Source organism: Acanthaster planci, linkage group LG07 (genome assembly GCF_054643075.1).
Source record: "Acanthaster planci isolate LZ-2023a linkage group LG07, COTS_SCS, whole genome shotgun sequence".
In the NCBI taxonomy this organism is placed as follows: domain Eukaryota; kingdom Metazoa; phylum Echinodermata; class Asteroidea; order Valvatida; family Acanthasteridae; genus Acanthaster; species Acanthaster planci.
In genome coordinates, this window is record NC_141783.1 from 6378128 (window position 1) to 6390979 (window position 12852).

General features: G+C 39.7%; 1 protein-coding gene across 7 annotated transcripts in view; it reads left to right on the forward strand.

Moving 5' to 3' along the window:
- Positions 1 to 10352: 10352 nt before the first annotated feature.
- LOC110978558 (uncharacterized) overlaps positions 10353 to 12852 on the forward strand; it is a 42955-nt gene continuing 40455 nt past the window's right edge. For all 7 annotated transcript variants that reach the window (XR_015425860.1, XM_087138899.1, XM_087138904.1 and 4 more), the window contains exon 1: positions 10353 to 10479. Coding sequence is in view for 6 of the 7 variants with exons in the window: in XM_087138899.1 (XP_086995025.1) it covers positions 10439 to 10479 (41 nt within the window). In the remaining variant the exon portion in view is untranslated. The remainder of the gene's footprint in view (positions 10480 to 12852) is intronic.

Here is a 12852-nt window from a genome sequence, read left to right on the forward strand (position 1 = left end):
GTTAACGGCAGCGGTAACAATATAAAACATTATTTATATATGCCTGTTCACAATAATCGAATATTAATAATCGGACATTGAAAGATGACGGGGGACTGGTCCCTCCCACGTACCGGACATGCCCCTGGAATGCGCCTTCAAAAGAATGAGGCAGACAGATATTTGGTAGGGAACCGTGATTTTTATTTTAAAAAAAACAAGAATGAATATTCAGAACATAATTTGTTCACATTAGCCTTGAAAACGAAAAACGTAGTAGATGTCGTATTTATTGGGCACGCCTCGTGCCAAGTCAAGACGTCGCGTTGCCAGGGTGACGTTAGTTTATTGTGGCGGCAGTTGTATAAAGTAAATTTTTTGTAAAGAAGTTTGTTTGCCAATACGGCCGTTTCACAATTGGCATTGGCATTGGCCAATCACAATGCGCGAAATTTGACGACCCAATGTGCGTTTGGAAAGGGTCGACAAATTTTGCACGATATGATTGGCTAACGTGTTGCAAACTCTTGGTGGCGTACTTTTGTGAATCGCCCGTATTGCTGCTGTCACTTCGATTATAAAAAGATTTTTCGTATTAATCCTCACGCGCAGCCATCGTTAATGTTAGGACAGTCAAACCAAGAATCTTTTTTTATCGAGAGAAAGTGCAAAACCCGTAATAAAAAGTGCATTGCACAACGACTTTTTCAGGCTTCCCTTTTTTGGTTGAATTGAAGACAAGAATTAAAGACTTTCTAAATTTTCGTTTTCGTCTTTTATGTTTTTTTTTTAATCGAATGACACTGACACGTTGAACAAAATTAACTCAGATCAGAAATCATAATTACTATTTCATGATAGGCCCCTATATCCCAAATTATGAAATGACAATGTTTTGGGGGAAAATTAGTGAGAATGGACACAAGGCCACATTTTGCTGTTGTTGGCGAGAAAAAAATCACGCTGAAGATAGTAGTGGTGCCAAAACTGATCTGTTGCGTCCGGGCCATGGTAACCCTGCCACAAAAGTTAGCGCCACCAATGTACATTCTGCGGCTCTGGACTGTCCAATCAAATACCCGTTCCGTTCCCATGATACGGTACGCCGAGTGAAGCCGCGTCCAGATTACATGGCTACGCCTTGAAATTACCCACTTTATGTGGGAAATTCATGAAGCCGCTAGCTGGGAGCTTCTTTAGTCACATGTGTTATTTGAAGCCGTAGCTTAGTAATAAAATAAGCTCATGAAGTGTTATTACATACCGCGCCGGTGCGAACGTACGTCCAAGACGTAGCCTACTGATCTGTTTACAAGTTAAGTGCACGACCTTCGTATAGGCCTGGTTCAAGTTGTTTCATTCAGCCGTGATTGCTGATATTCCCAAATTGGACGTTTCTAGTACTTTACAAAGTGCATATAATTCCGACCAGCGACGATGATGTTGTCTATGATCTCGTAGGAGAAAGGACAGCCGACTATAATTTGTATGCCTAGCTAGGGGCCTACCTAGGGTAAGCTATCCGACTTCTTCAAGGACACAGAGAGAGATATCATGGCAGATCTTACTGATATGGGTATGTTTTCCTATCTCCATGGTATAGCTAAATGTGTGTACATCGTTTGAAGTGTTTAAAGTTTCGGAACTTGAGTAAGTATAGGCCTACTAGTAGTACTAGTCAACTCGGACCCAAACCAACTGGGACCCATTCCAAGTCGGACCCATGCCAACTCGGACCCACCACCAACTCGGACCCACGCCAACTCGGACCCAATTCAACCCGGACCCACAACCAACTCGGACCCACAACCAACTCGGACCCAAGCCAACTCGGACCCACGCCGCCAACTCGGACCCACGTCGAGTCAACTCGGACCCACTGAGGCTAGTATGGTTGCATTACACCAAATATACGCACCCGTAGACCGAAATAGCGCCGACCCTCAGCCTCGTGAAAAGGTTGCACTTCTGTTTTTTTCGCTGGGAATTCAAGATTACTTTTTTTTCGCTGGAAATTCAATATTATGGCCAGATCGATCACTTTTCGATTCAATTTTATGAATTTTCTTATTCGCCTTTTCCAGAAGATACCCCCTAATAGTAGTAAAACTATGCGCTCAGCTCTGAATGTAGCCGCCTGCCTCTATCCAAAATAGGCCCGCGATGTGCGGCTTTTTGTGAAAGAAATACTCTGAACTGAAAAGTATCAAGCCCAAATTTGGGGTTTGTATAAATACTTCTATGATCCCTCGTGATTATGGCACGTCTTATTGTGAAAAAAAAAAGTGGGATCACAAAATATTAATAACGAGTTTGCGAGCAGACATATGACCATTAATTTGGTGGAATGCACCCTTAATACTATTTTTGCAACCTCGTGATAATAATCTAAACATACCAGTACATGTAGTTAGAGTCAGTTTCATATTTTGATGTAAAGACTTAAGGTAGGACCTGTGAGATGAAAGGAAAATCCGCAGAAAATATTCTTGCTTCTATATATATTCCGGTTTGCAACCGAGACGATTTCTGCCCACTTCAAGATAATACTTTAATTAATTCTGATATTTTTGGTACGGCTAATGACTGAGAGTTTCTAAAAAAAAGCTATAGGATCTGTCAATCATTTGAACTCATTCATGGCGCTTCATGTACCAACGCAAAGGGATTTAATCCCACGCGCGGCATGGCACTGACTCACAAAAGGCGGTAAGTTCATTCGGCATTCCTTGACAGTGGCAGGGTTCCAGGGGGTGCTGATCACCGCTGAAATCAAAGTGAAAAAAGCCTAATTGGTCCTAATTGGACTCTGTTAACCAGCACAGAAGCAACACCTGCAGAGGCGCATCAAGGTGGCTGCATCGTATTTCACAAATTCGCCAACAGGAATGATACTGCTTTCCATGCACATTTTCAAACTTTTCATTCACTTTTATAAGGGGCCGGCTTTAAAACCGTCTCCAAGTTTAAGCCAATAGGAAATATTCTACATGTTTCTTTTAAAATGATTTGATTTGTGTTGTTGGAAATTACCAACCTATTTGCGTTATTTGGGCAGTCAGTTTAGGCCTGTATGGATGATTTGATCCATCTGCCTAAATTTTGCCGGTATTCGGGGGGGGGGGCATGGTGGAAGTGTAAGACTTGCCAGGCCCCCCAAAAAATTAAAAATTGGAAAGTGAGGTGGGGACCGGATAACACCATGAGACACTGTAAAAGGTCAATGTTCGTAATATTAATGTATATCTGCGGTATGAGTTGTACGCATGCAGCATCTCTTATGTACATCAGAAGGGCCTATCTGTGGCTTTTTATTGCAACAAAAACTTTGGGGGCTGTTCGGTGAAAGTTCATTCGATTTCTTCTGGTGATCTGGAGTGCCAAAAAAACTTCGGTGAAAGGGCATCAATGATTTGGTACTCTGTCAATCACACTCCAATTCCATTGGTTGTCCCAAGCCCCGATCATAGGGTTTCAAGAATGGAAGGTGACAAAGTCAGTCTTTGTGGTCAATCACGCCGGTACCTCGGAAGCCAATAAGCGATTGAGATTCCAGATTCCTTCAAGCGCGTGCAGAGGCGTCTGTTCAAGCTGTGGGATGAATTCGAGGACGGGAAGAGGACTCCAAAGAAGCTCCTGCACGCGTGTTCACATATTTACGCCATTCTGCCGGTATAATTAACTAGGGCATAGATAGACAGGTATTGGAAATTATCCCCTGGAGTTCCAATTAGCCTCTTTTTTGTCTGTTCTCCGCTGACTTCTGCATAATTCATCTTTGAGTAACGTAAACTGTACAAGTACATGCACCTGTAGTTCCCATGTTCAGCTGAGTTTTGACACTGTACTCGTATTGCTCTGTTTGTCCAAGTTGGTTTGGGTCTGAGTTGACCTGATCCCTTTTTAAGCACCGTCGACTTTCAGTAAAATTAGTTGTGTACAATCATGCTGGTACTTGACATACAGCTAATAATTTATGTGGTGTTTTTGCTCAATGTACAGATAATTTTGTTAGTATTTACATGTAAGTGTCTGTGTGTTTTGCTCAACGTACAGATAAGTTTGTTAATATTTAAGTGCGGATTATCACTTATATAAATGATGAAGTGGCTAAGGTCTGATCGCGAATTAATTTTTTTTCATGAGAAAAGATGTGGATGATGTGACTCTGCAATTTATTGCGTGTATTTTTACATGTGCCTACATACATGTATTGAGTAAGCTGTTCGATATTGAAATGATGATCACGTAACAAATCTCGGAGAATTCAGCCAATATTGTGCCAAATTATTAAAGTCATAGTAATTTGAACCTTCACCCAAATAGGATACAGACAAATGAAATCTAAAACTTAATGGAAAAAATTTTAAAAATTATGACAGGTTGAATGAAATGAGTTGGCATTGTCTGTCATTGGCGGTGTAATTTCCTCCACCGTCAAGCGCTTAGAATCTTTGAATCGGGAGGTCAACCCCCAAAAAACCCTTGGCTTTGGCTTTTCCCTTTTGTAAAGGTTGAATAAAATAGAGGCAAAAAGTGTCTTTCTCCAACTGCCAAAATGTAAAAGTGGACAAAATCAACATTTATCACTTAATCCTGGGGTTGGGTCCGAGTTGACTCAGTGTGGGTCCGAGTTGGTTGTAGGTCCGAGTTAGTATCGGGTCCGAGTTGGTTGTGGGTCTGAGTTGGTCGTGGGTCCGGGTTTGTATTGGGTCCGAGTTGGCATAGGTCCGAGTTGGTCGTGGGTCCGAGTTGGTATGGGTCCGACTTGGCATGGGTCCGAGTTGGTTTGGGTCCGAGTTGACTCGAAACCCTTGGTAGTACGTAGTGCAGTGGCACTCTCAAGTAGGCCTAAAGGAAGATGTTCCATATTACCAGCCATGATAAACATGATAAACTTTGCCATGATGGTAGAAGAAAGTTTCAAAAATAGGTCGAGGCACTAGCCCCAAGCAAGGCCTGAAGTTGTAGGCCTAAGAAAGCATGCAAAATGTACCTTTCCATATGCACATCAACACTGGCGTCAAGTGTTGTGTATCCATCAAAATCACTCCCGAGGCGATTTTGACGGTGAAATAGGCAATGCACATGCGTGTGTTATGTTAATGGGGTCGAATTTCTTTCATTGCCTTTTCGTTTATTACGTAACGTAAGCGGTGAAGTGCGTCACCAATTTTTTTAAAAATAGCCCCTACTGCCACGCGTGCCTCTCTTATTTCTTTCCTGCGTTGCTGATAGTTGCAGCGGTCACTTCACTACTCCTGGTTCCCGTGCGTCGTTCTGGGTGATTCCGGTTGTTAATTTTCATCCTTTTCTTTGCGTGCGACGTTGTGGTGAACCAGGTTGTTTGGCAGTAGCATACAGCTAATATATTCTGGTGAGCTACAACCACGGTGTTTCATTTCATATCTTATTTTATTTGTTACCCAAGGTGGTCGATTTATTTTCCTTTTGATATAAAAATTTGTTTACTTTATTTTGGAAAAGAAGAAAACACACACACAAAAAAGAGACTTTTTAATTTATTTTCTAAGGCGAAGTAGCCACCCAATTATTTTCAAATGCTAAGTTAGCCACTTTATTTTTGAGACAAAATAGCCTAAAATTTAACACTCACAAAAAGGCATCGTGCTTGCAACGCACCCAAAAAATGTAGGTGGAAAGGCGCCTTTAGTCAGGGATTTAATAGACGCCCGTCTGTCAACTAGGTCCTTCTTGTAGTTTCCAGTAGACCTAGGCTCTAATGATGTGTTGTTGTCGCACGCTAATTTGTAGTCAGTGTGCCACGTTATGGTCCCATAGACTTGAGTATGGATATACTAGGCTAGTCCCATTACAGCACTAGTACCAATTGTGTAGAGCAATCAGTCAATCAAGCAGATTGGCTGATTGTGTCCAACATTAACATTAGTGGTTTAACCAACTGACCACTTGCTGCTGGGGGACCCAGTATTGGACACATCTCAGGCTTCATACACGGAGCTTGAGAGCCCGAAATCAGACAAGAGCTGGGCCTTGTAACAAAAGATTGTACTTGGAACAAAAGACTGAGCTGCCAATGTGGCCCCAATTGAAAAGATGTCAGCCGTGCTCACTGTGCCGGTTTTGGGAACAAAAAAAATTTGCATAACACTGCACAATCTCTAGAGGCTCTTTTTACAAGGCGGCAGGCCTGGCTGAAATACTCGGGCGTCAGTAGATGTTGTCTGTCAGATTAGAGTAGCCACCAGACAGTCATTCGTGTTGGTGTAAACACCCAGTAAATGAAGTTATGAATTTTTACAGAATTTTGAAAGCAGAAAAAAAAATCACCTGGCCCAGCAGAATCAACAGGAATAAATGGGCCTGGCGCGAAGTGGTTAAAATATTACACAAAGGCAGTGGATATGCTTTGCTGTGCGTCAGCATGTCAACCAAATGTGTTTTCTGCACCTGTCTTCGGTTCCTTGCTTACATTGTCATGACAAATTCATATTCGCATTACGAATTCATATTCACAGGGTGCAATTTCAAAAATAATACCCCTTAGAAAATATCCTCCAAAGTCACAAATCATAAAACGAAAGTGATGCATCCTGCAGTTGAATGTTCCTGTAAGGTTCAGTTCAAACATTTGAAAAAACAGTGGGGATAATCTTTCGACTTTTGGGGAAAACAGCAAAAAACTTGATAATTGTTTGCACTAATTTCTCATATCTTCAAGGGGGATAAATCTTGTAACACCTTAAATCTGACTTAAAAATCAGATTTGTGACAGAACCAAAGTTGCAGGATTGTGTTTGTTATCATTCAGTGCCTGTTACCTTTACAAGTTATACGGTAGGTAATCACGACTTATGGTCAAGTACACTGGTATCCCCAAGGTACCCCCAGGTCTCATGTGGCAGTGTTGTAAGGGGGGCTGTCATGTGTTGTGCCACAGGTCCTTTCATGTGATGTGACAGGATGAACAGTTACAAAAGGAATGCATCTGTCAGAGTTCATTGGAAAGTCCTCTAATTCAAGGACTACAGATGTACATAGCCTCAACTATACTATATGGTACAGCACTACCTAATGGTTGAATAATTGAGTAATTTACACACATGTCCACGTGTAGCCTTAAGACTTGTTTAAACCTAGAAACATCAATGCTGTCAGGTTTTTCGTTGGTAAATGTGGGTAACAGCTGTACTTAACTGTTTCAAAAACTAACTTGTGTAAATATAAATGTGCATTATACTTAACTTGGATGTGCCAGCAGAAGACTGACTGCAAGCTCTCTCGCTCAGCAGGTTTGTGGTAGCTTGGAAGGGATCATCTGGTTTGGGTGGCTGTATGCCCCCCATGATGGATAGGAGGAGATCAGGCAACAAATTGGAATTCCAAAGTGGCTCATTGTGTTGCAACATCTTGATGTGATTACATTCAGACTTTGGTGAAACAAATTACCAAAAACCAAAACAACCACAATTAAACAACAACAGACTTGCCCGCAAAATCAGTTTTCCCCCTTTGCCAAGAATCATGTACTCCCAGTGTATCATCAATCACCTTGCGAGTCCCCTCCCCTCCTCCCAAAAAAAGCTCTGGGAAAATATGAAATGAAGAGTTTGAGAATTAAATGTTTACATTTTGTGTGATCAACAAACGTACGTTTGCACATCGTGTACATCGGAGACTATATTGTATGCATGTACATGAATTTTGAGTGCAAAAATGAGTTTATGAAGGAACAAAAGATGAGCTCCATAGACTGACATCCATGTTTTTTTAAAAATGTGTTTACAAGTTTTATCCCTTTCCACAATGGGCTTCTTCCATGCATTTTTTTACAGGAGACAGGTTCAGTAAATTGGTACTGCTTAACATATGCACCAAGCATGTTCAGTGTTCACTGCGACATCACAAACTGAGAACGTTTCATCAACTTTCTGGTTGTCTTCAAATGGCAGGATGCCAAATGGATTAAATTCATTTATGGGTTTCTGAGTCACAGATAAGCCCAAACTGCTCTTTTGATTTTGATGTTCTGGGGTTAGGAATTCACAGTTTTTATTTTATTTGTATGCATAAATGAAACATTTGTAATTAGATATAAAATTAAATTTAAACTATGTTTTCCTGGAATACATACATGTAGTTGTCAAATTAAGCATTACACATTTCTTTGTTCATTTGAGTAATTACAAAACATTATTTAACCGTTACGTGTAATCTTAATTATCGTTTGCGATTGTTTTTGATAATGGATAAACTTTAGTACACACCTAAAATAGCCTAAAACTTAGTATTGATAGGTGGGGCGGGTGGAGGAAAAACAAAAGCTTCGTTTTGCAGCAGCCAGCTTTCTTGTTGGGCAGTCTCAACGCAAGTGCCACACCCTGGGATTTCACCCAGGCTTTCATGTACGGTTAAAAAGCAGCAGAACGTAAACTCCCTTTGCTTGTGTGTATTGAGCAAAAGCTGTTGCATAATTCTCTTCAACAGGTGCACGGTGAAAGCAGAGAATGAATGCTTTTGCGTTCCCTGGTAATGATGACTCATATCCCATAAGTTCAATTAATGTTGTTTCACGATTAATCTTTCATTATGATAATACTGTTCATTGGAGATGAGACATGAACAAAATGATATTGTAATGAGCATGCTTTATAGCGATGCCCTCATTAGTAAGTTGCTATGCTCTGCTGGTTCCCCCCCCGGCATACATTCAATGAACTGTTAGTCCAAACTCTCTTTACCAGTTTGCTGATTGGTAGTTGGCATGCTGGTCGCTCCACAACTCTGTAAATAAATTATGGTTTAGATTTTGTATACAGATTGTATTAAAAAATAGCAGTAAATACGTGTATTTGGCCCAATGCCAGATTTGATAATTGTTAAAAGCTTTCATTCAGAAGGGAGGGAACGCTTGGCCCGATGCCAGAATTGTTATAGATCCCAGGAATGCAGTTGAGTTGTTGGTCCTACCAAGTTGGAAGTAATTTGTTGAATTACATTGTTTGTACTTGAATACAGAAGTGACCATTCCTCCCTTGTCTTAGTTTGACAAATTGGGAAAACAAGAACCCACAAAAGAAAAGGGCCTTATGCTGCAGTAATGTACTTGTACAGTACATGGACCTTTAAACTAAAAATTGTGAATAACTTTAGTCAGATTATTACAGATTTCTTGATGATACATGTGCATAAGTTTGTATACTTTACTCCTAGCTGTGATTTTGTATTCGCTGTTTTTCTGTGGGGAAAAATGACCAATTTTGATAGCGTGCACGTTGTATGCACTCTGCCCATATACTGGTATAGTTCATGCAATCTCATGCAGGCTGAAATCCATACTTGCAGTTTTTATATTATATTAAATTAATGTGACCTTTTGCCCAAGTACGTGGTGTTGTGGAAGCCGTGTTTCCACGGCTACCAGCCAGTGTTGTTCAACAATTCTTGACAGATGCTTGCTCCCAGACATGTGCTGTACATGTACATGTAGTTGAGGTACATGTGTACAGCACAGCCTACCCTTGGAGGTTGTGTGTTAGTATGGTACGGTACAGCATACGTGTAGCGTAGTGCAAGAAAATCAATATAGTTGGCTTATTGTCATCTCCGCTTAGCATTTGTAACACGGCCATTGTTGGCTGTTACCCGTGTGTGCTCAGTAGTGCAGTTATGTGCTGGAGAAAGTAATAACTCCTATTGCAGAATGTCTGTTCCTCGTCAGAAGCTGCTGACAGGCACGGTACATGTATTGATTTCAGTTGTTTTCTTTGAATGCAACTACATGTAAATCAAATGCCTGGTAACTTTCAGTATCATTGGAATTCTTGAGATGTGTGTTTGAGCAAAGTGTGTTTGGCAAACTCTTGGGCTGTCTCAGAATTACCTGTCGAAGAAATTTTCCTGCAGTTGGTTAAACCGTTGTTTGACAGGTTTGATGCGAGTCTAAAGTATGTTAATTTGAAGAAGGGCATTGCATGTGAGAAGTTAACATCTTGTCTTCCCTTCTATAAAGCCAAATTTGATATTTGGTTTGAGCAAATACAGGGTGTCCCAGAAGAAAAAAAATGACCATAATAGCACTCCCTAACCTGTCATTTATGCAGTTGAGAAGTACAATTCATTACTTTCAATACAGCAAACCCCATTGAATTCGGTTCCCAAATGAATGAGTTGTGGTATTTGGCCTTAATGCTAATAATGCTAATTGACCATTAGCATCAGCCAGTGCTAAACTTCAGTTGTCATCTAGGCATCTGTACATGTATGTATACATTTGTTTCTACTCATAATTTTCACCCAAACTCAACCAACTCTTCACTGTGGTTTGTGCAGTGGTGGTGGAGACCAGTACCCTGTCTTACATGTTCCTGTCTCACCATTATTTTTGACAGTGTGTTGTAACATGAGGACCTTGCTGCTCAGCCCACACGCATGATTGCTGCACAGGGGTACTTTCTAGCCAGACAACTTCAGCAAGATGTGGCAGATGAACGGGAGCTATGTTGACAGTGATCCAGCGTAAGCAATCAATGCAATTTTTTTTCAATGAAGATAAATGGAAAAATAGACAGATTTTATTTATAACACTATGGCAGCGATGTGTGGATTTTTTGGCTTGATGTGTGCACACTGCACACTGGTGTGGTGCTTAATATTTGGTTGGTAAAAAAAAGAAATTCTCCCAAAGTACAAAATATTACTGCTATGAAAAGGCTGGAAATTAAATTCACGCAAGCATTCACATAATTTTGTTTACAAATATTTACATGTACCGGTACATGTTTGTATATGCATACATGCAAACATCGCTGCTTATTTATGTACATGTACACCGTCATGGGTGCTGCACATGTGTACATGTCTCCCCCATATACATGTATTTACACATTCAGTACATGTTCATATAAGACTGTGCCAAATATCTGAATATTATTTTTTTATTGATTATTAAGTTTTCGGCTATTTATTTTGGGAATTTAATAATTGGAAATAAAACAATGTACTGTAAAATAATTAGCAAAAATTCTTTTAGTATGAAAAATGCTTTTTAAAACCTTACCAGTATTTCAGCTAGCTGATCCAAATAACCTTTTTCTTCCACAATACTGATAGAACCTGTTTTTACAGCTCATCAAAGTCCAAAGGTTATTATTGGCAGTTAAAAACAAAATGCCAATATCCGTCTTCACAATACTCTTAATTCTAAACATTTCTATGTCAAAAAACTTTAAATAACATTAAGTACCATTTGTTTGGTTTTCTGGTAGAGTTGCTGTTCTCAGAAGTCACTTCCTTTTCTCTGATATCAGGAATAGTTGGGAATTTAATACATATTTTTACATTGTAACTGCATGGTTGGTTGAATACTTGATTGAATGTAAAATCATATATTTGACCTCTGAATTACCTGAATTGACACAAATCTTCTTCCATATGTTATGTTTACAGGTGTCTATGATATTGAGTTAAAAAAAAAGATGCCCACATACCTACACCTACATGTACCGTACCTAATCTTTAGCCTAATGTTGGGATCTGGTTTTGTTGCATCCAACTGTAATCAGGTGATTTAATCTACTCATGGCAAGAGCATTAGTTATGGAGAGATGAAACATGTATAGCCTTGGTTAAATATTGCATTGTTGTCGCCTGCACCATGGCAACAAATGTGCTTTAGATCACGGCTATTGATTTGGAATTTGGATAACAAGGTCATTGACATCAATAGGGTAACACCTCACACACGAAGAGTAGGATGTACATGTACATCAAGATTACATCTCTTGACTGGCTTAGGGTTGGCATGTACTAGTATGGCACATGTCTACACGTATACACGTACATTAATGTGGCTCTTTCATCCGGGTCTGAAGTCTGATTATTATTAGCTGAAATTTCCCCCTCTACATGTAGTGTACATCGTCCATCTTTCCTAAAGAGCAGGAGACAAAATATTTCAATGGGAAAGACAAGCCTAATTTCATACTGTATATCCACGAGTCACCATGATTCGCGCACTTAGTACTTGACCAAAATTTGTTCTTAAACGAAATATATTTTTATGGCCTCATTCTCAATGATTGAATGTTTGACTAAAGTCCTACATGGAAAACATTATGAAGAATATCGGATGTCACCAAAGCAACAGGAACAATGTCTGCCAATGAGTCAGATTGGCTGTAGTAAAACTTAAGTAGCCATAATTCATGCAAGTACATGTACATTGCAAATGTCATTTTACCGGGTATTGGTCATGCCCTACTTCTGAAAAATCTGTCAATCAATATCTCTTGAATGAGGAATCTTTTTTTTTTTGCATTAGTTACTTTGGTTTAATGATGCAATTTGAGGAAAAAACCTTTTTTCACCATAGCTTGAATTCCCATCACTTTCTCTTTTTGGTTCTCTTACGTGTACATGTAGATTTAAATTTTTTGGACTTCATTTCAATAAGGTGCAAAGTGGTTTTTCAGGCTCCATATTTTTGGCAACGCCCTCAATAGTTGGCGAAAGTTGATTGAAGTTGTCATTAGTGCCTGTATCGGACGTCCATAACCAATAGTGAGTGAACTGTGCTCATTTTATCCATGTTCTAGACAATATCAACTGATTCATTTATAGTTAATCTGTAAAGTAAAACTTCATGCTCTACTGACATTTTTTTCCTGAGTTCTCCCTGGAAAAGCTTCTAATTCACACATGTAGCTGCAAAAAGAGAAATGTTGAAGTGACCATCGATCATCGACAGTAAATTAAAGAGCACCTCTTGGGAAAACATGTTTTCTCTGATTTTATCTGTTCAAATAAATATGGAAGCATCCAAATCGAATGCAGTGTCATTTGTTTTCAGGACTCAGCTACATGTACATGAATAACAAGCTAAAAAGGGCT